The sequence below is a fragment of the Bison bison genome, unplaced genomic scaffold (assembly GCF_000754665.1).
Source record: "Bison bison bison isolate TAMUID 2011002044 unplaced genomic scaffold, Bison_UMD1.0 scf7180017864492, whole genome shotgun sequence".
NCBI lineage: Eukaryota > Metazoa > Chordata > Mammalia > Artiodactyla > Bovidae > Bison > Bison bison.
Genome location: NW_011495051.1, coordinates 2,143,369 through 2,166,354, shown reverse-complemented (window position 1 = coordinate 2,166,354; position 22,986 = coordinate 2,143,369). Strand labels below are relative to the sequence as shown.

Below are 22,986 nucleotides of genomic sequence, written 5' to 3'. Positions count from 1 at the left end.
AGCAGGTCTCCCCAAGCTCCCCGCCCGCCCCTGCAGACTGTCCGCTGGGAGGAACCGACCAGGGGCTGGTGTTCTCGGGGCCCCGTGCGGAAGGCACCTGTGAGCATCGGGTCACCCGGGTAGTTCTGAGACCGCTGACACACACGCGCGGACCGGACAGGACGCCAGGACCCTACCCCGGGACCGCTTCCAGCTGGTTCAAATCAGCCCTTCCCGATGTTGAGCCCGGCCCCGCTCACTCACCATCTCTTCCCCGCTCTGGGCTCTCCCGGGAGTCCTCCCCGCGGCCCGGGCAGGTGAGAGCCACAGGGACCTGACACCTGGGGCCCCAGGGCAGGTGCGCAGCAGCGCCAAGGCCCCCAGAGAACTACTCTGTTGGGCAGGAAGCGTGCCCGCCCTCGGCCCTGATTGGACGATGCTCCTGACACTCTCTTCGTCCGGGATTATGATTGGGAGATGCTTCACACCTCACCGGTCTGATTGGGCAATCTTCTAACATTTTTACTGCCGGGGCTCCTGACTGGAAGGTTTCCCGAGACCCGCCTCCTTGTGCCCCTGATTGGACAATTCTCCGGCCCCGCCCGAACGCCTCCGATTTTTCCCGCCCTCTGATTTATAGAGTGATTAGGCTTAGGGATACCGTCCACTACCCCGGAGCTCTGAGCAGAACTCGCTCCTGTGCCGGCGGGTCCTCCCAAGTCCTCCTCCTGGACCCGAAGTCCTGACTCAGTTTTCACAAGGGGCGTCCCTGTCCGGAACCGGGACTAGAGAGGACTGGACAGCGTGGGTGAGGAGGGAGTCTGGTGATCTCTGGGGCCGGAAGTGGGGTAGGGATTAAGGTCACCGTGGAAACATGCCTTTAACTTAAGAACAAAGACGCTCAGTGTAAAATAACATCACACTCTGCAAGTGGGGGTCTTGCTTGATTTTGACGTGTGACTTTTGACACGCGGAGGCCCCGCCCTTCATCCTTGTCTTCACTATTGGGCCTTGAGGTCAGCAACCCAGGCACTATCCCCCGTGGAAGGTCAGACTTCCAGGCCCCATCTCCGTGCAGGACTGATCTCAGCATATCCGCAGGTGTGAGACATCACAGTTCTCAGCTGTACATTTTGCACTGCAGGGAAATTTATGTCTGATGGGGTTTTTAGAGTATCCCCAGAGAATTTTGAAAATGAAAAGGGTCTGGTATTATATAATAGTGTGAATGTACTTAATACCACATTTTTTTTTTTTTAATCATTAGAAACACTTTTCATTCCTAGCCTCTTGGCGACCCTTAAGTATCAGAGCCATCGAAAAAGCACGTTGTCCTTTGAATCTTCTCAGGAAGAGTGGATGATCACATAATTCTTAAGGTAAATCACAATTAAATGAAGATTATTTATTTATTGGTGGGACTTTTCCTGTCATTCGCTTCCTTTATACAGTAGTGTAAATAGCATCAAACAGAATGAAAAGTTTGTTAAATGCAGCCATAAATAATTACAATAAATATCCATCAAGTAACTTTACAACGCATGTGTTTAAGAGCGAAGGGTTGGCTCTGTTTGGACCTTTATGTACTATCTGTGAGACGCAATTCTGTTAGCAGCTGACATTTTAAAATGGTTAAGATGGTAAATTTCATGTTATGTGTGTATTGCTTCCTGCATGCTCAGTTGCTCAGTCTTGTCAAACTCTTTGTGACCCTATGGACTATAGCCGACCAGGCTCCTCTGTCCATGGGATTTTCCCTGCAAGAATACTGAAGTGGGTTGTCATTTATTCCTCCAGGGGCTCTTCCTGACCCAGGGATCAAACCCTTGTCTCCTGCATTGCAGGCTTATTCTTTATTGCTGAGCCACTGGGGAAACCCACGTGGTTTTTGCCACAATATTTTTTTAAAAGGTTTTTTAAGGCTATGATATCCCTGAGGCAATTGAATTCCTACCTTAACTAATATAAAACAACAATAAAAAATACTTCTATAAATTTGTGATGGACCTGAAAACTCTAAATACCCTTACTAGATGGGTGCTAAACATCTAATGCATTTAATATGCCTGCTTCTTTCAGAAACATTCTCTCATTTGATGTTAAGTGTATGTCCAAACTCTGATATTGCTTGTCATTTAATTTACAGACAGAATTTTTAAAATTCCTTTTTAGGGAATTCCCTGGAAGCCCAGTGGTTAGGACTGCACTCTCATTGCCACCGGCCCATATTCATTCCCTGGTTGAAGAACTAAAAATCCTGTAAGTCTCAGCATGGCCAAAAGATAAATACAATTAAAATTCCTTTTTATAGGGTTTTCAAAAAGGTTTTAGATGCTTTCATAAAAATGAGTGTTAAGAAAATTAACATAAAAAAGCTTCAAGGCAAAAATACTGAATTTATAAACTATTACAAATATATACTTTTAAAAATATGGATTAATGATGCATGCTGAGTTTCAGTAAATAGGCATGAATTTAGAAGCCTACCTCCCAATGGGCTCAAGTGGTAAAGAATCTTGTCAATGCAAGAGACACAGCTTCTATCCCTGGGTGGGGAAGATCCCCTGGAGAAGGGAATGGCTACCCACTCCAGTATTCTTACCTAGAGAATCCCATGGACAAAAGGGCCTGGTGGGCTACAGTCCACGGGTCACAAAGAGTCAGACATGACTGAGCATGCACACACTTAAGAATGGGTGATGGCATGACCCTCCTCAAGCACTCCTGTTTGCCATAACATATTCAGAGATGTATTCTGTGAGCATCACACATAAAGAATATGTCATTTCATGTTAAGGTAAAAAATGAGGCTGTCTTCTGAATGCTTCACAAAACACCCATTGTCACAAGAGAGAAAAATAACAGGTGTGGTTATCTGAGGAAAATTAGAGATGATGCAAGCTATATTCAGGCCACGCTGAGGTATTATTCCTCAAACACACAAGAAGTGAAAGGGGCAGTGCAGACAAATCCCTCTCCCCTCTCCAGCCTTCCACCCTCCCTCCAGTTGGCAGAAGCTGCTGGCAAAGCAGAACCAGCTTTGCAGCATTTCCACCCACATCACAAAGCTAAGAATTGAAGGGCTCTTGGTGTTCAGCTAAGTTGTGTCTGACTCTGCGACCCCATGCACTGCAGCATGCCAGGCTTCCCTGTCCTTCACTATCTCCCAGAGTTTACTCAGACTCATATCCATTGAGTTGGTGATACCATCCAACCATCTCATCCTCTGTCTTCCCTTTCTCCCCTGCCTCAATCTTTCCCAGCATCAGGGTCTTTTCCAGTGAGTCAGCTCTTCTCATCAGGTAGCCAAAGTATTAGAGCTTCAGCTTCAGCATCTGTCCTTCCAATGAATATTCAAGCTTGATTTGCTTTAGGATAGACTGGTTTGATCTTCTTGCAGTCCAAGGAACTCGCAAGGGCCTTCTTTAGCACCACAATTCGAAAGCATCAGTTCTTTGGCACTCAGCCTTCTTTATGGTCCAACTCTCACGTATGTACATGACTACTGGAAAAACCATAGCTTTGACTATAAGGATTTTGGTCTGCAAAGTGATGTCTCTGCTTTTTTATATGCTGTCTAGGTTTATCATAGGTTTCCTTTCAAGGAGCAAGCATCTTAATTTTGTGGCTACAGTCACCATCTGCACTGATTTTGGAGTCCAAGAAAATAAAGTCTGTCACTGTTTTCATTGTTTCCCCATTTAATGCCATGAAGTGATGGGACCAGATGCCATGATCTTACTTTTTGAATGTTGAGTTTTGAACCAGCTTTTTTCACTCTCCTCTTTCATTGAAGGGTAGGTGCAACCAGCAGGATAAAGGTCCCCAACAATGTCCACATCCTAACTACTAGGACTTGTGAATGTCATGTTAGGTTGTAAATTTGCAGGAAAGATTAGGTTAAGGCCCCTGAGACGGGGATGACCCTGGATTCCCCAGGGGCACCAGTGTCATTATAGGGTCTTTATAAGAGGGAGGGAGAGGGTCAGAGGCAGAGAGAGACTGGAGATGATGTGCGGCTGACTGTGAGGATGGAGGGAAGGGCCGGCCATGAGCCAGGGATGCGGTGCCTCTAGAAGCTGGAAAATGCAGGAGCCAGTGCTCCCCTGGAGCCTCTGGAGGGATCAGCCCTGCTGGCGCTTTGAATTTGGACTTCTGACCTCCAGAACTGTGATAAGAATAAACTGGCTGTTTTAAGTCACTAACTATGTGGTAATTTGTTACAGCAGCAACAAGTAAGTCATAGAATGGGTCTGAAGGAGAGACAGTAGCTTAGTAAGTGGCATAAATAACTCCTCTTCCAAGTTTATCTTTCCTGAGGTATTTTTGAACCTTCCATGTGCTCCTTCAACGTGGCTCTGCTAATGTGACAGTACCTCTGAGTCATGGGACCAGTGTGCAGAGAACATCTTTGCATATTTGTTTTTGAAATGTAGCACTTTTTGCAGAGATGATGTTCTGACTAGAAATTTTATCCCAAACCGTAAGTATCCATAGTTGATTTCTGCCTTCCTCATGAAGGCACATATTAATAATAACTACAACATAGGGGGAAGGGGGAGCATTTAAAAGCTATTCTGAAAAATTTCAGTAATACAGTGGAGAAGGAAGTGGCAACCCACTCCAGTATTCTTGCCTGAAGAATCCCATGGACAGAGGAGCCTGGTGGGCCACAGTCCATGGGGTCGCAAAGAGTCAGACACAATTGAGCATGGAATCATACAGAATAGGCAGGGAATAATGTTTTGAATGCTTATGTATCTCCTGTTAAGCTCTATTAAATCCTACACACTTACCACATATTCTATTAGATTTTTTTTTTTTTTTGCCAAACCCTGTAACTTGCAAGATATTAGTTCTCTGACTAGGGACTGAATCCCAGCCCTTGGCAGTGAAAGCACAGAGTTCTAACCACTGGACCACCAGGGAACTCCTTCTATCAGCTTTCTTGAAAGAAAGAAAACATTGCAGATAGAGTTCAGATGCCCTGTGTATTACCTCCTAGACCCAATTACACTCTGATTCTTCCCAGGAAAAATCATCATCACAAATTTGGTGTTTATTATTGCCATGCCATACACATAGATCCATTCACTATATATAACATTTTCAAATTTCATTAAAATACCATTATACTGAACTTCCTTGGTGGTCCAGTGGCTAAGACTCTGCACTCCCAATTGAGGAGGCCTGGGTTCAATTCCTGGTTGGGGAACTACAGTTCCACAGGCTGCAAATAAGAGTTCACATGCCACAACTAAAGAGCCTGTATGTCACAATGAAGATCAGAGATCCCTCATGCTGCAATTAAAACCCAGTGCAGCCAAATACTTTTTTAAAAGTCATTATATTATACATATGCTGCAACTTGACTTTTACATTCTTCTCAAAAACTGCTTCATGTTGATAAATTATAATATATGAGTTATAATGTTTAGTTCAATTTTTTAAAGTGCCAAAAGAAATGAAAGCAATTATAATAAATGATCAGAAAAGAAAGAAATCCAGCAGTACAGACAACAGAGTAAAAGAAAGGAAAAAAAAAAGTGTCAGAATAAGGGAAATGACAAAACATATTAGGAGAATTAAAGCCAAAAACATCTATTATAGCAATGATTGGCATAAATATATCCACTAAGAGAAGAATTTTAGAACAAATTACAATTTTATGCTAAAATTGAAGGACATGGTATTTTAAAAGTGGAAATTAAAGGAAGTGAAAAATTAACATTAATTTTGTCTAAAAAGCGGGGGTGGGGGTGCTATTGATTAAAGCAAAGAGATCACTTCAACATGATAAAGGGTATAATTCACAGTGAAGACCTGTCATGAATTATTTACCCCAAGTAAAAGAAAACAAACAAACAAACAAAAAATCAAAAAACAAGATGAAAAAGAAGAAAAACAACAGAAAATAAATACCGAGGGAAATTAAGCACAATAGCAATAGTACAATTAACACAATTAACAGTAAGTTAATTATCTTGAGCTCCTGATCTTTGAATCAACAATCTGAGGATAATTAAGGATAAGCAGTATTTCTCTAAGTGTCTCTAAAAAAGAAGGAGCATCAGTGAAACCAACTGGTGTGCTAGTTAAAAATACACATTACTGGGCTCCAACTATCACTTATTAAATCTGAACCTCCTGACAGGAAGTTTGAGAAACATTGATTAACAAGGTTGATGTAATAAAGATGCCAGGATCCAAATAATAAAAACTGAATATAGCTCCTCAAGATCTATTAAATACTTCTACAAGTTGGCCACATAGTAAGGCACACAGCATGCCTCAATAAGTTTTGGAAATTCAAAGGAGTAGACATGGGGAGAGGGCCATTGGGAGTGGGAGGGATGTTCAAGAATGAGGGGATATATGTATACCTACATATATATGGAGCAGCAAGCAGTAGCTGCGCAGTGCTGGAGCAGCAAGCAGCTGAGAGGAGATACCCCACGTCCAAGGTCAGTAGTGGTGGCCGTGAGGAGATACCCCACATCCAAGGCAAGGAGCAGTGGCTACGCTTTGCTGGAGCAGCATGAAGAGATAACCCACGTCCCAGGTAAGAAAAACCCCAGTAAGATGGTAGGTGCTAAGAGAGGGCATCAGAGGGCAGACAGACTGAAACCACAATCACAGAAAACTAACCAATCTAATCACATGGACCACAGCCTTGTCTAACTCAATGAAACTAAGCCATGCCGTGTAGGGCCACCCGAGATGGATGGGTCATGGTGGAGAGTTCTGACAAAATGTGGTCCACTGGAGAAGGGAATGGCAAACCACTTCAGTATTCTTGCTGAACGGTATGAACAGGGAAAAAGATAGGATGCTGAAAGATGAACTCCCCATGTTGATAGGTGCCCAATATGCTACTGGAGAGCAGTGGAGAAATAACTCCAGAAAGAATGAAGAGAGGGAGCCAAAGCAAAAACAACACCCAGTTGTGGATGTGACTGGTGATAGAAGCAAGGTTCAATGTTGTAAACAGCAATATGCATAGGAACCTGGAATCCATGAATCAAGGCAAATTCACAGTGGTAAAACAAGAGATGGCAAGAGTGAACATTGACATTTTAGGAATCAGCGAATTAAAATGGACTGGAATGGGTGAATTTAACTCAGACGACCATTATATCTACTACTGTGAGCAAGAATCCCGTAGAAGAAATGGAGTAGCCATCACAGTCAACAAAAGAGTCCGAAATGCAGTACTTGGATGCAATCTCAAAAACGCAGAATGATCTCTGTTCATTTCCAAGGCAAAGCATTCAATATCACGGTAATCCAAGTCTATGCCCTGACCAGTAACGCTAAAGAAGCTGAAGTTGAACGGTTCTATGAAGACCTACAAGACCTTTTAGAACTAACACCCCAAAAAGATGTCCTTGTCATTATAGGGGACTGGAATGCAAAAGTAGGAAGTCAAGAAACACCGAGGGTAACAGGCAAAGTTGGCCTTGGAGTACAGAATGAAGCAGGGCAAATGTTAATAGAATTTTGCCAAGAGAATGCACTGGTCATATTAAACACCCTCTTCCAACAACACAAGAGAAGACTCTATACATGGGCATCACCAGATGACCAACATTTAAATCAGATTGATTATATTCTTTGCAGCCAAAGATGGAGAAGCTCTATACAGTCAGCAAAAACAAGACCGGGAGCTGACTGTGGCTCAGATTATGAGCTCCTTATTGCCAAATTCAGACTTAAATTGAAGAAAGTAGGGAAAACCACTACACAATTCATGTATGACCTAAATCAAATCCTATATGATTATACAGTGGAAGTGACAAATAGATGTAAGGGACTGGATCTGATAGACAGAGTGCCTGATGAACTATGGACAGAGGTTCGTGACATTGTACAGGAGACAGGGATCAAGACCATACCCAAGAAAAAGAAATGCAAAAAAGCAAAATGGCGGTCTGAGGAGGCCTTACAAATAGCTGTGAAAAGAAGAAAAGTGAAAAGCAAAGGAGAAAAGGAAAGACATACCCATTTGAATGCAGAGTTCCAAATAGCAAGGAGAGATAAGAAAGCCTTCCTCAGTGATCAGTGCAAAGAAATAGAGGAAAACAATAGAATGGGAAAGACTATAGATCTCTTCAAGAAAATTAGAGATACCAAGGGAATATTTCATGCAAAGATGGGCACAATAAAGGGCAGACATGGTATGGACCTAATAGAAGCAGAAGATATTAAGAAGAGGTGGCAAGAATACACAGAAGAACTGTCCAAAAAAATAAAAAAGATCTTCACAACCCAGATAATCATGATGGTATGATCACTCACCTAGAGCCAGACATCCTGGAATGTGAAGTCAAGTGGGTCTTAGGAAGCATTACGGAGGTGATGGAATTCCAGTTGAGCTATTTCAAATCCTAAAAGATGATGCTGTGAAAGTGCTGCACTCAACATGCCAGCAAATTTGGAAAACAGCAGTGGCCACAGGACTGGAAAAGATCAGTTTTCATTCCAATCCCAAAGAAAGGCAATGCCAAAGAATGCTCAAACTACCATACAATTGCACTCATCTCACACGCTAGTAAAGTAATGCTCAAAGTTCTCCAAGCCAGGCTTCAGTAATACGTGAACTGTGAACTTCCAGATGTTCAAGCTGGTTTTAGAAAAAGCAGAGGAACCAGAGATCAAATTGCCAACATCCGCTGGATCATCAAAAAAGCAAGAGAGTTCCAGAAAAACATCTATTTGTGCTTTATTGACTATGCCAAAGCCTTTGACTGTGTGGATCAAAACAAACTGTGGAAAATTCTGAAAGAGATGTGAATACAAGACCACCTGACCTGCCTCCTGAGAAATCTGTATGCAGGTCAGGAAGCAACGGTTAGACCTGGACATTAAACAACAGATTGATTCCAAATAGGAAAAGGAGAATGTCAAGGCTGTATATTGTCACCCTGCTTTTGTAATTTATATGCAGAGTACATCATGAGAAACGCTGGGCTGGAAGAAGCACAAGCTGGAATCAAGATCTTTTTGTACAGTTCTTCTGTGTATTCTTGTCACCTCTTCTTACTGTCTTCTGCTTTTGTTAGGTCCATACCATTTCTGTCCTTTATCGAGCCCATCTTTGCATGAAATGTTCCCTTGGTATCTCTAATTTTCTTGAAGACATCTCTAGTCTTTCCCATTCTGTTGTTTTCCTCTATTTCTTTGCATTGATCGCTGAGGAAGGCTTTCTTATCTCTCCTTGCAGGGACAGGCAATAATATTCACATGATCAGGTCCAACTTAGGTGGGAGAAGAGTTGACTGGAGATCTCCTTCATAGCCTCCCTTGCTAGTTCCAGGGAAAGGGGAAGAGTCACATGACATTTCAGTGATTTTTTTTTTTTAAGGGACAATTTGGGAAAAGATAGCTCCCTTGTGTTCCTTCTTTCAAATATGACACTGGCCTAGTATAGCCAGCTCAAGTTCAAATCTAGATCCCACTACTTGCTAGTTGGGTGAGTTTGGGTAGGGTACCTTATTTTTGTTTCTCCTTTTTTTAATATGAAGATATGAAAAGTTACTCTCATGCTGTTTTTGAGAAGATAAAATGAGAGAACACATACAGGAGTTCGAGTGGTGCTGGGAATATAGTAAGGACCCAATAAATGTTAATGATGAGGGTGATGCATATCCACACTCTGGCAACTAGATCTCACAGTTTCCCCCCAGGCCAGCAAAGGTCACTTCACCTCCATGTCCCAAGACCTACTTCATTGTATCCTTGACATCTTGGTATCCATAGTCCCCCTCCAACTGATCACTGAAACTCAGTAACCCTTGGAGTCGTTTGTTTTTTTCTTATTGTCAAAATGATGCTAGCAATACAAAATGAAATGGCAAAGGCAGGAAATCACACATAATCAGACGACCCTAACAAATAAAACTCAATTCTTTTCTCCAGTCACTGTCTACCCTTTTCCCTTGTATGTAACATTTTGACTTCACTGGATAGAATTACACATACTACTTTGCATTCTTTCCTTTCACCTTACAACCAAAGTATTTTTTTTACTTGAATATTAATTTTTATTTAAATTTATTTTAAATTGGAGGATAATTGCTTTACATTATTGTGTTGGCTTCTGCCTCATATCAATATGGATCACCCATATGTGTACATATGTCCCCTCCCTCTTGAACCTTCTTCCCACCCCCTACTCCAATCTCACCTCTCTAGATTGTCACAGAGCCTGTTTGAGTTCCCCGAGTCATATAGTAAATTCCCACTGACTATCTAATTTTACATATGGTAATGTATATGTTTCAATGCTACTCTCTCAATTCGTCCCACTCTCTCCTTCCACTCATATGTCCAAAGTCTGTTTCTATGTCTGTGTCTCTATTGTTGTCCTGAAGATAGGTTCATCAGTACCGTTTTTCTAGATTGCATATATATGTATTAATATATGATATTTGTTTTTCTGACTTACTTCACTCTGTATAATAGGCCCTAGGTTGATCCACCTTATTAGAACTGAGTCAAATGTGTTCCTTTTCATGGCTGAGTAATATTCCATTGTGTATATGTAGCACAACTTCTTTATCCATTCATCTGTTGATGGACATCTAGGTGAGTTCCATGTCTTAGTTATTGTAAATAGTGCTGCAATGAACATTGAGGTACACGTGTCCTTTTCAATTATGGTAGCATTTTCTATCTTAACATACACTCTGCATTGCTATAGTAGTGTGTGAGACAAGTCAGGACCTAGCTAAGTGACCAAGAAAGGCAAAATGATTAAGCAAAATATTAAAACAGATTATTGAAACAAAAAGTTGAAACAGAATATCCCTTGTTTGAACAACTAAATCAATATGGTAATTCTCAGCAAATTCCCAATCCATTTACTGATCTTTTCCAAGAGGGTGGCACTTGTTGGACATAGTTCAATGGCAATTTCTCCCTCTTATAAGGTCCCTTCTCAGATCTGGACTTCAGTGCTTTAATTCAAGAATGAGGACTAAGTCTACTTCAGAAACAGTACCTAAGAGGGGCAAAGTCTGAACACACCCACAGGGTAGAGTGCTAAACAGTACATCACAAGGCAGCAAGCAAGCTCTAAAATCCAACAAGGTGGCAGCTCTGGTAGAAAGCTTTCCCACAATCAATTATTTTATAGGTTTTCTGACTATTGTGAGTTTTCTGGTGTGTGATAAGGGAGGAGCTCTGGCTGAAGGCTTTCCCACATTCACTACAGAGATATGGCTTCTCTCCAGTGTGGGTTCTCTCATGCCGAACCAGGGAAGACCTCTGGCTGAAGGCCCTTCCACACTGATTACACTCATAGGGGTTCTTGCCAGTGTGAGTCCGTTCATGTTGGTTGAGAGATGAACGGTCACTGAAGGCTTTTCCACATTTATTACACTCATAGGGCTTCTCGCCTGTGTGCGTTCTCTTGTGCAGGATCAGGTAAGAACTCTGGCAGAAGGATTTCCCACAGTCTTCACATTGATAGGGCTTTTCCCCTGTGTGGATCCTCTGATGTTGGGTAAGAGATGAAATCCTGTTGAAGGCTTTCCCACATTCATGGCATGCATAAGGCTTTTCTCCAGTATGAGTTCTCAAATGCCGAGTGAGGGTTGAGCTGTGTGTAAAGGCTCTCCCACATTCCTGACACTCAAATGGTCTCTCTCCTGTGTGGATTCTCTGATGCTCACTCAGGGAATGCCTCCGGTTAAATACTTTCCCACACTGGTGACATTCATAGGGTTTCTCCACTGTATTGATTCTGTTTTGTATGGTAATTGCCATACCATGATTAAATGATTTCCCACTTTCTGCATATGCAGAAATTCTCTCTCCCATTTGAGTTCTTTCATGTGGAATAAGGTGAATGTTTTGGCTGAGATCTTTTCCACATTTAATACTTTCACCAGGTCTCTGGTCTGGATATCCCATCTGATGATGGTTTAAGAATGGATCAGATACCAAACTCGCAATAGCTAAGTCATAGTCATAAAAATGTCTTCCTATAGAATCTCGTGATAAAACAAGTTCTGAACTCAGGTTACAGTTTTCCCCAAATTCATACCAGTCAATAGGCTTCTCTTGAGAAAATGCTACTATCTGGGGGTACCCCATTTGCCTCAAAAGCCTCTGGAAGTCTTCACAGTTCCCCTCAGATTCAGTATAACCCCAGTCCTCTCTGGGGAGCTTTGTAATATTCATACCCCCAAGTGGTTCTTCCTCCAAAACCACCTTCTTGTAAACTGACTGTTGGCTTCTCAGTTTAGTCTCCCAATCTGAAATAAATTGAAGGTTGGGTGGGGGGCAGGGGGAAGAAAGAAAAGCAGGACAAAATTATTTTCAACAACAACAAAAAAAGCATTTCCAACATATACAAAGGACCTGTGGATTCATGTTCAAACATCAGCTTTTAACATGGAGGAAGGCAAGGTGAAGGAAAGATGGATCAGAATACTGGTGGAGCAAAAAGTAAATGTGGAAAGAAAGGGGAGAGAATAAGATTGCAGAGGAAATAAGACAGACATATGGCAAAAAGCACATGAAAAGATGCTCAACATTGTGAATTCTCTGGCAGTTCAATGGTTGGGACTTAATGCTCTCACTGCCAAAGGCCTGGGTACAGTCTCTAGTCAGGGAACTAAGATCTTGCAAGTTGTGCAGCATGTACCCCCCCAAAAAAAATTATGCTCAACATCACTAATTATTAGAGAAATGCAAATCAAAACTATGATGAGATACAAGCTCAGTCAGAATGGCCATCATCAAAAATCTACAGATAATAAATGCTGGAGAGGGTGTGAAGAAATGGGAACCCTCCTACACTGTTGGTGGGAATGTAAACCGGTGCATCTACTATGGAAAACAGGGCTTCCCTGGTGGCTCAGACAGTAAAGTGTCTGCCTGCAATGCGGGAGACCCAGGTTCGATCCCTGGGTCGGGAAGATCCCCTGGAGAAGGAAATGGCAACCCACTCCAGTACTCTTGCCTGGAAAATTCCATGGACAGAGGAGCCTTGTAAGCTACAGTCCATGGGGTCGCAAAGAGTCAGACACAACTGAGCGACTTCACTTCACTTCACTATGGAGAACAGTAAGGAGGTTCCTTAAACAACTGAAAATAGAGCTACCATATGACCCAGCAATCCCACTCCTGGGCATACACCTGGAGAAAACCATAGTTTGAAAAGATACATGCACCCCAATATTCACAGCAGCACTATTCACAATAGCCAAGACATACAAACAACCTAAATTGTTCATTGACAGATGAATAGATAAAGATGCTGTACATATATACACTGGAATATCACTCAGCCATAAAAATGGATGAAATAATGCCATTTGTAGCCATGTAGATGAACCTGAAGATTGTCATACTGAGTGAAGTAAGTCAGAGAAGGACAAAAATATGATATTGCTCTTATGTGAAATCTAAAAAAAAGTGGTAGAAATGAAATTATTTACAAAACAGAAATAGAGTCACAGATGTAAACAACAAACTTATGGTTATGGGGTAAAAGGGGTGGAGGAGGATAAATTGGGAGATTGGGATTGACATATATACAATACTACATATAAAATAGATAACTAACAAAGACCTACTGTATAGCACAGGGAACACTACTCAATATTCTATAATAACCTATATGGGAAATGAATCTGAAAAAGAATAGATACATGTACATGTATAACTGAAATACTTTGCTGTACACCTGAAGCTAACACAAAATATTATGCATAAACTAGACTCCAATAATTTTTAAAAAAAATAAGAGTGAGGAGAAAAAAAAGAATGGAAGAGGGAAAAAATTATCAATAAAGCAGAGAGGGAAGAGATGAAACAGGAAACACAGGTAGAATTGCTTCCAGAAGGAAAAGGGATGTTTTTCTCTGCACCTAGAGGGTTAGTGGAAGTTGGTTCATGGCAGAAGGTTGCTGGGAGATAAACTAAAGGCACAATGGGAAGAAACAGCCAAGCACCTCAGCCTTCTCCTTAGACAATTAGGGTCTCTGTGGAGGGACCTATGACCAGGAGCCCCCAGACACTGTCCCCATCCCAGTGGGCCATATCTGCCTGCTTCGCACCTGAATATGAAGCTCGCAAAGTTCCTTTCCCTGCCATCCACATGGCTTCTCCTTGCTCCAGGTGGAAAGATACCACTGGTTGAAAGAGTGAATATGCCGTCCACAGAGAAAAAGTGGTAACTTGAGAGGCTGATGCTAGGCATATGGTGCCATCCTCAAAGCCTGAATTGGTTCTCTGGTTCCTCAAGGCTTCTGAAAGAGACATGGGAGAGGTAACACAAAGACCAAGCTAAAGATTGTATTTTCCTAATTTAAAAAATGATCATACACTTCTTCAGAGATACAAATGGCCCAGTAAACACATGAAGAGATACTCAATATCACTAGTCATTAGGAAAACACAAATCAAAACCACAGTGGATACCACTTTATACCTATTAAAATGTCCATAAAATTTTTAAGGGCTTTCCAGGTGGCACTAGTGAAACAAGAGATGTTATCAACACCTCAACTACATTTCTACAGTGGCACGGGCTGCCATATACTGAAAGAATCAGACCATTTGCCCTACAGGAGACATCACAAGCGCAGGAACCATGCATGTCTCATTTACCAGTAAATCCCTACTTCCTAGCATAGTTCTTGACGTGCAGTAGATGCTAAACAAACATGACTTGACGGACACAGAAGGACCAGCTGGTCTTACCCACAGAGGCCAGGTTCCCACAGGTCTCTAGCATCACATCTCTGTAGAGCTTCCTCTGACCAGGGTCCAGCAGCTCCCACTCCTCCATGGAGAAGTCCACGGCCACATCCTTGAAGGTCACCACCTCCTAAAATATCACGATGGATCAGCTCAAGAACGCCCCCCCACCACCAACCAATGTCCAGAGAAAGTAAAGTGAAGGTGTTAGTTGCTCAGTCATGTCCGACTCTTTGCCATTCCATGGACTGCAGCATGCCAGGCTTCCCTGCCCTATTTCACCACAATTAAAAAAAATACATATGTGTGCATTTTAAAGAGGATGGCACCTTGGGGCACCCCTCCCTGCTCTATGGGAGAAACTTCGGGGTCTTCAGAGATGCTTGGAGCCCAGGAAGGAGGCACAGTCCTCCTGAAGGGATAAGGGACCTCCTCCTCATACATAAGAGCCACCTGAATGCCTACACCCAGACACTCATGACAAATTCTCCTCCTTTCCCAAAAGGCAAGGGCGCTCCATGTCTGACAGGTGTGTCCCTCTGGACACGCTGGGTGCCTTTCAGGGGAGAGGAAGTCCCACTCACCTGGGGCCAGGGGAGCAGGCACTCAGCAGCCATTCTGTCCTCCCTCCTGGGCAAAAGCAGGTTCCTGGGCAGGCAGGGCTGGGAGAGGGAAAATGCAGAGTGAAGACTGGATCTGGCCTGTCCCAGACCCCAGAGTCCTCTCCACCACTTGAGGTCACACATACAACACAGAGGAGAGTCATGGAAGCCAGTGATGTGAACAGAATGAAGGGACAAAGTAGGTGATCAAATATTAATCCCACTAGGGGATTGGAAGTACAAAAACATGGAAGACCCCTGTAGGTTAGTGATTACTCAAGAAAGCAGGTTTGTTTTGAGAGAGTCATTTCCTAGGCAGGTTGATAAGAAGTCTAGGAGTCCCCAAGAAGAGAGGGGTCTGGAATTCTCAAGGAGGAAGAAAGGACAAACTTTTTTTCCTCTACATTCCTTAGGATTATGTATCCTGCCTGAGGACAGTCTCTGGATTAAACCTTCTGGCTAATTCTGTTATCTTAAAATGTAAATTATGGGAGTAGGTCTGGTGAGGTATTTACAACCTCCAGACATTCTTTGGATTCATTGGAGAGTATATAACTCCATTGCTAACACTAGCAAGCGGGTACTCTTTCTACCCCCTTCTGATGTCTATGTCAGAAGCTTTCTCTATCTTCTTTATACTTTAATAAAACTTTATTACACAAAAGCTGTGAATAATCAAGCCTCGCCTCTGGCCCTGGATTGAATTCTTCTCCTCTGGAGGCCAGGGATCCCAGTGTCTTTACATGGTTCAGCAACAACTTTTCAGTTTAGCTACTAAACCAAGTAGGCCTTCTTGACAACAAAACCATGTAACCAGGAGCATGAGACATACCCCCAAACGATAAAACAATGGTGGCATGAGCCCCACATTCTGCCCAGTGAGCTCAGTAAATTAATGATCCCTACAACATGCTCTCTGCACACATGGAAAAACAATCATTTGTGGACCTAGCTTGACCACACAGGGACAAGAAAACTCCCCTGCTCAACCTGGAGGAATAGATGCTGATGATGGAAGCATGATGTCTACTCAAGAAAGACAAAGAAAGTCTTCTTCCCCTCCCCATTTTAAAACTGAAGCCCACTAAGTTCTCACAGCATTTCTCATGTGCCTACTTGTAAGCCTCATAAGCAACCTATTCTAATAAATCACTTATCTATCACTTTGCTCTTGCTGAATTCTTCTCTGCACTGAAACATTATCTTTCAGTGGTACCGGAGTTCTACAGAGCCCCCCTGAAATGACACCAATCAGTTTCACCAGGACAAGCCAGGGGTCTTAATGGCTCCATTTTCTGTGGGTTTTATTTGTTTTCTTGGCCGTGCTGTGTGGCACACAGTGTGTGGGATCCGAGTTCCCTGACCAGGGATCAAAACGCTGCCCCCTGCAGTGAAAACTCAGAATCCTAACCACTGGATCACCAGGGAAGTCTCAGTGGCTCCATTTTCTGGATGAAGATACCAGAAGATACCAGGTCTTAGAGGCACACAAGTTCTACTGTGAAACACTCTGTACTAGCGTCCCAGGGTGCTATGACAAATGACTACACAATTGGGATGCTTAAAACAGCACAAATTTATTTTCTTCCAGGGAGGTGAGAAGTCTGAGATTTAGGTATGGCAGGACCCATCCCCCACAAAGGCTCCAAGTGAGGGTCCTTCCTTCCTGCAAGAGACGTAAGAGACATGGTTTCCATACCTGGGTCGGAAAAATCCCCTGGAGGAAGGCATGGTAACCCATTTCTTCTTGCCTGGAGAATCCCAGGGGCAGAGGAGCCTGGCGAGCTATGATCCATAGGGTCACAAAAAGTCAGACAGGACTGAAGTGACTTAGCATGCATACACATACTCCAATTAAAAAATAAATTTAAAAAGATAGTAATGAGTATCGCCAAGGATGGGAGACTCTCACACATTGCTAGTGGGAATGGAAAATGGTGTAGCCACTGTGAAAAACAACCACCACAACTACTGAGGCCCGTGCTCCACAGCCCACGTGCCACAACAAGAGAAGCCACCGCAATGAAAAGCCTGTGCGCCACAACTAGAGACAGCCCGCATACAGCAATGAAGACTCACCGCAGCCCAAATAAGTAAGTAAATCAGTACAAGTTTTAAAAATAGAAAAGTTTAAAAATCTAAAAATTGTGGCAGCTTTCACAAGATCCATTAGGGACCAGAGGGGATGTGATGCAAATTCTTTTCCTGAGAGCTGGCTCTGACCCCCTCCACGTGGGGGGTGGGAGCTATGGGTGCAGGATGCCATGCTGAGCCACGCCTCATGGTTGTGTCAGGTGATGGGACACATGATACTTTACCCTGGGGAAACATCTGCTGATGGGTGCCCCCTGGGACACACAATACTTAACCTGGGGAAACACCTGCTCATGATAAGACTGGCGTGGGCTGAATCATGTCCTCTAAGTCTTGACCCCCAGTAGCTGTGAATTCGACCTTATCTATAGATAGGATCTTTGCAGAGGTGATTAGTTAAGATGAGGTCATACACCGAAATCAGATTGATTATATTCTTTGCAGCCAAAGATGGAGAAGCTCTATACAGTCAGCAAAAACAAGACTGCAGGCTGACTGTGGCTCTGATCATGAACTCCTTATTGCCAAATTCAGACTTAAATTGAAGAAAGTAGAGAAAACCACTAGACCATTCAGGTATGACCTAAATCAAATCCCTTACGATTTTACAGTGGAAGTGACAAATAGATTCAAGGGATTCGATCTGATAGATAGAGTGCCTGAAGAACTATGGACGGAGGTTCGTGACATTGTACAGGAGGCAAGGATCAAGACCATCCCCAAGAAAAAGAAATGCAAAAAGGCAAAATGGCTGTCTGAGAAGGCCTTACAAGTAGCTGTTGAAAAAAGGGAAGTAAAAGGCAAAGGAGAAAAGGAAAGATATACCCATTTGAATGCAGAGTTCCAACGAATAGCAAGGAGAGATAAGAAAGCCTTCCTCAGTGATCAGTGCAAAGAAATAGAGGAAAACAAGAGAATAGCAAAGACTATAGATCTCTCCAAGAAAATCAGAGATACCAAGGGAACATTTCATACAAAGATGGGCACAATAAAGGACAGACATGGTATGGACCTAACAGAAGCAGAAGATACTAAAAAGAGGTGGCAACAATACACAGAAAAACTATACAAAAAAGATCTTCATGACCCAGATAACCAGTGGTGTGATCACCCACCTAAAGCCAGACATCCTAGAATGCAAAGTCAAGTGGACCTTAGGAAGCGTCACTATGAACAAAGCTAGTGGAGGTGATGGAATCCCAGTTGAGCTATTTCAAATTCTAAAAGATGATGCTGTGAAAGTGCTGCACTCAATATGCCAGCAAATTTGGAAAACTCAACAGTGGTCACAGGACTGGAAAAGATCAGTTTTTATTCCAATCCCAAAGAATGCTCAAACTACTGCAAAATTGCACTGATCTCACATGCTAGCAATGACACCCCATTCCAGTACTCTTGCCTGGAAAATCCCATGGATGGAGGAGCCTGGTAGGCTGCAGTCCATGGGGTCACTAAGAGTCGGACACGACCGAGCGACTTCACTTTCACTTTTCACTTTCATGCATTGGAGAAGAAAATGGCAACCCACTCCAATATTCTTGTCTGGAGAATCCCAGGGATGGGGGAGCCTGGTGGGCTGCCATCTATGGGGTCACACAGAGTCGGACACGACTGAAGCGACTTAGCAGCAGCACACGCTAGCAAAGTAATGCTCAAAATTCTCCAAGCCAGGCTTCAACAGTACATGAACCATGAAATTCCAGATGTTCAAGTTGGACTTAGAAAAGGCAGAGGAACCAGAGATCAAATCGCTAACATCCGCTGGATCATCAAAAAAGCAAGTTCCAGAAAAACATCTACTTCTGCTTCATTAACTATGCCAAAGCCTTTGACTGTGTGGATCACAACAAACTGTGGAAAATTCTGAAAGAGATGGGAAAACAAGACCACCTGACCTGACTCCTGAGAAATCTGTATGCAGGTCAAGAAGCAACAGTTAGAACTGGACATAAAACAACAGACTGGTTCCAAATTGGGAAAGGAGTATATCAAGGCTGTATATTGTCACCCTACATATTTAACTTTTATGCAGAGTACATCACGAGAAATGCTGGGCTGGATGAAGCACAAACTGGAATCAAGATTGCTTGGAGACATTCCAATAACTTCAGATATGCAGATGACACCACCCTTATGGCTGAAAGCGAAGAAGAAATAAAGAGCCTCTTGATGAAAGTGAAAGAGGAGAGTGAAAAAGTTGCTTAAAGCTCAACATTCAGAAAACTAAGATCATGGCATCAGATCCCATCACTTCATGGCAAATAGATGGGTAAACAATGGAAACAGTGACAGACTTTATTTTGGGGGGCTCCAAAATCACTGTGGAGAAGGCGATGGCACCCCACTCCAGTACTCTTGCCTGGAAAATCCCATGGACGGAGGAGCCTGGTAGGCTGCAGTCCAGGGGTCACGAAGAGTCAGACACGACTGAGTGACTTCCCTTTCACTTTTCACTTTCATGCATTGGAGAAGGAAATGGCAGCCTACTCCAGTGTCCTTGCCTGGATAATCCCAGGGACGGGGGAGCCTGGTGGGCTGCCATCTATGGGGTCGCACAGAGTCGGACACGACTGAAGTGACTTAGCAAAAATCACTGTAGATGGTGACTACAGCCATGAAATTAAAAGATGCTTGTTTCTTGGAAGAAAAGTTATGATCAATTTAGACAGCATATTAAAAAGCAGAGACATTATTTTGCCAACAAAGGTCCATCTAGTCAAAGCTTTGGTTTTTCCAGTAGTCATGTATGGATGTGAGAGTTGGACTATAAAGAAAGCTGAGTGCCAAAGAATTGATGCTTTTGAACTGTGGTGCTGGAGAAGACTCTTGAGAATCCCTTGGACAGGAAGGAGAACCAATCAGTCCATCCTAAAGGAAATCAGTCCTGAATACTCATTGGAAGGACTGATGCTGAAGCTGAAACTCCAATCCTTTGGCCACCTGATGCAAAGAACTGACTCATTTGAAAAGACCTTGATGCTGGGAATGATTGAAGGTGAAAGGAGAATGGGACAACAGAGGATGAGATGGTTGGATGGCATCACTGACTCAATGGACATGAGTTTGAGTCAGCTCCGGGAGCTGGTGATGGACAGGGAGGCCTGGCATGCTGCAGTCCATGGGGTCACAAAGAGTTGGACACGACTGAACAACTGAACTGCACTGAACTGAGGTCATACTGGGGTAGAGAGTGTCCTAATGCAATATGACTGGTGTCTTTAAAAAAGACACACAGACTTCCCAGTGGTCTGGTGATTAAGACTCTGTGCTCCCAATGCAGGGGTCCAGGTTCAATCCCTGGTCAGGGAACTAGATCCCACATGCCACAACTGAGAGTTTAAATGCTGAAACTTCCCTGGTGGTCCAGTGGTTGGAAGTCTGCCTGCCAATGCAGGGAACATAGGTTCCATCCCCAATCCAGGAGGATCCCACATGCCTCAGAGCAACTGCGCCTGTGTGCCACAACTGCTGAAGCCCACTCACCCTAGAGCCCATGCTTCACAAGAGAAGTCACCACAATAAGAAGCCTGCATACCACCACTCACCACAACTAGAGAAAGCCCATGCATAGCAATGAAGACCCAGCTCAGACAAAAATAAATAAATAAAAATTTTTAATGGGGAAAAAATAGACATGTGACTTCCCTGGTGATCCAGTGTCTAAGACTCCACACTTCCAATGCAGGGGGCCTGGGTTTGATCCCAAGTCAGGGAACTAGATCCCACATGTGCAATTAAAGATATTGAATGCTTCAATTAAGACCTAGTACAGCCAGAAAAATTAAAAAAAATTTTTTTTAAAGAGAAACACACAGGGAGAAGGCCATGGGACAAAAGAGGCAGAGACTGGAGTGATGCAGCCACAAGCTAAGAGACACCAAGGACTGACGGCCACCACAGGAGGCTGGAAGAGGCAGAAAGGACCGTCCCCTGGAGGCTTCAGGGGGACCAGAGCCCTGTGACATCTTGATCTATCTGCTCTTGGGACTTTAAATTGCATCTGATGGTAATGAGTTCAGGACCCCCTATCCCTTTCAAGCTCTTTCAACCAATCCACTCCCACCCTTCCGTGGTTCAAGGGATTCCCCCTCCCTTGTGGTTGATGTCTGTGACCCCGTTTGGCCCTCATTTACCTAGGCCTCTGGCACCTGCCTCAGGGTCTTCCCTTTCAGGGTTCAAACCACTGAAACTCTGTCCTTTCTCCACAAGAAAGGGCTGATGAGGGCTTCCTGGCAGGGAAAAATGCAATCCATCCCAGGGAACAGGAGGCATTGGCAGAATGTTCTGCTGCGACCTCATTCCTGAGCAGGGGTGTCTGGGTACCAGTGGAGTAGACCCTTGATAGCGTCTCACTAGAATCACAATGCTAAGGCTAAGCCAGGGTCTTTCCTCCTTGACACCTACACTGGGGCTGGATCGTTCTCTGAGGGGCGTCCTGGGCATTGTGGGGTGTGGAGCAGCATCCCTGGTTTCATCCCCTCCATGCCAGGAGCCCCCAGGTCCTGACAACCACAGACGGCCTCAGACACTGCCCAGTATCACCCCTCCAAGGGGGATGAACCACCCAAGGTCAGACCTCCTCCCTGGGTTTGCCCAAGCGCCCAGTGAGTCTACATGCAGGAGTCTGGACGTTCGGTTTACTCCATATCCTTGTACTGTAACATTAGGCCTCTGAGAGCTCCATTTACCTCACAGCACAGTTTGCCCCCACGGACCTGTCGTGCAGGGGTATTTTCACAGAGTAGGTGCTGGACTGTTTCACAGGGCAGGTGCAAGCTGCCCGACTTCTCTGACTCTTCTTTGCGCCTGCAGTGTGACAGGTGGAGCAAACCCAAGGGTAACAGTCCAGGCCATCCCTCCCGCTAGGGACCCCTCCCCAGACCCCATCCCGACCCCTGATAGCCTAACTACCCGCACAGGCGCGGGGGCCAGGCTCGGGGGCCACATCCTGTCTGCGCGGCCCGGATGAAAGATGCGTGGGTGCTGCGGTCCCAGGTGTGGGCGAAGATAACCCACAGCGCAAGCCTAGTCTACCCGAGTCCCGCCGCGGAGGAGGCGCTCAGTGCAGCGCGACCCGGGGACCCGTAAGCACCCGGCCTGCCCGCGCCCCCCATCGGCGACCCCAGTTAACTCACACCGCCGTTGTCGCCCGGGGACGCGCGCTCACGATGGATTCGGCAGTGCGCTTGCGCACCACAAGGCCATGAACTACAAGTCCCAGAAGGCTCCGGGCGCGATCCTGCGTCTCTGTCCCCTGGAGGCAGCCGAGTTGAGTCACAGCACCCTCTATGGGCGGGCGGTGTCTCTTCAGGATTGAGATACCTCCTGCCTCAGAGGACGTCCTCATATTCCAGTCGCACACGCCTGCTCTTGGAGCAACTCAGGCGCATGCACAAATTTCTTCACTAAAGGAGAAAATCGAGTGGTGGTGTAGTGGACTCCCCGCTGCCACTGCAGGGGGCACAGGTTCGACTCCTGGTCGGGGGACTGGGGCCCACATGCCGCGTGGCATGGCCTAAAAAAAAATAAGGGCGAAAATTCAGTATATTCAGCACTATGACCACCTGATCTGCCTCTTGAGAAATTTGTATGCAGGTCA

At 44.3% G+C, this 22,986-nt stretch overlaps 2 protein-coding genes across 2 annotated transcripts in view; both read right to left on the bottom strand.

Annotated features, from left to right (window-relative positions):
* LOC105005588 (zinc finger protein 555-like) overlaps positions 1–384 on the bottom strand; it is an 11,718-nt gene extending 11,334 nt beyond the window's left edge. The window contains exon 1 of the mRNA XM_010863632.1: positions 244–384. Coding sequence (XP_010861934.1) covers positions 244–246 — 3 coding nt within the window. The 5' untranslated portion in view covers positions 247–384. The remainder of the gene's footprint in view (positions 1–243) is intronic.
* A 10,388-nt stretch (positions 385–10,772) lies between these two features.
* ZNF554 (zinc finger protein 554) lies at positions 10,773–22,567 on the bottom strand. The gene is made up of 5 exons (XM_010863631.1): positions 22,523–22,567; positions 15,276–15,353; positions 14,695–14,821; positions 14,049–14,240; positions 10,773–12,239 (listed from the first exon to the last, which is right to left on the bottom strand). The coding sequence occupies exons 2-5, from the start codon at positions 15,306–15,308 to the stop codon at positions 11,056–11,058; spliced, it is 1,536 nt and encodes a 511-aa protein (XP_010861933.1). The 5' UTR covers positions 15,309–15,353; positions 22,523–22,567; the 3' UTR covers positions 10,773–11,055.
* Positions 22,568–22,986: the final 419 nt, after the last annotated feature.

Bases quoted from the DNA above. Each gene is read 5' to 3' on its own strand.
- ZNF554 (XM_010863631.1), bottom strand. From the start codon at position 15,308: ATGGCTGCTGAGTGCCTGCTCCCCTGGCCCCAG. The intron at 14,241-14,694 runs GTAAGACCAGCT...TGTCTCTTTCAG, and splicing joins TGGGAACCTGGCCTCTGTGG to AAGCCTTGAGGAACCAGAGA. The intron at 12,240-14,048 runs GTGCGAAGCAGG...AATTTATTTCAG, and splicing joins TTTGCGAGCTTCATATTCAG to ATTGGGAGACTAAACTGAGA.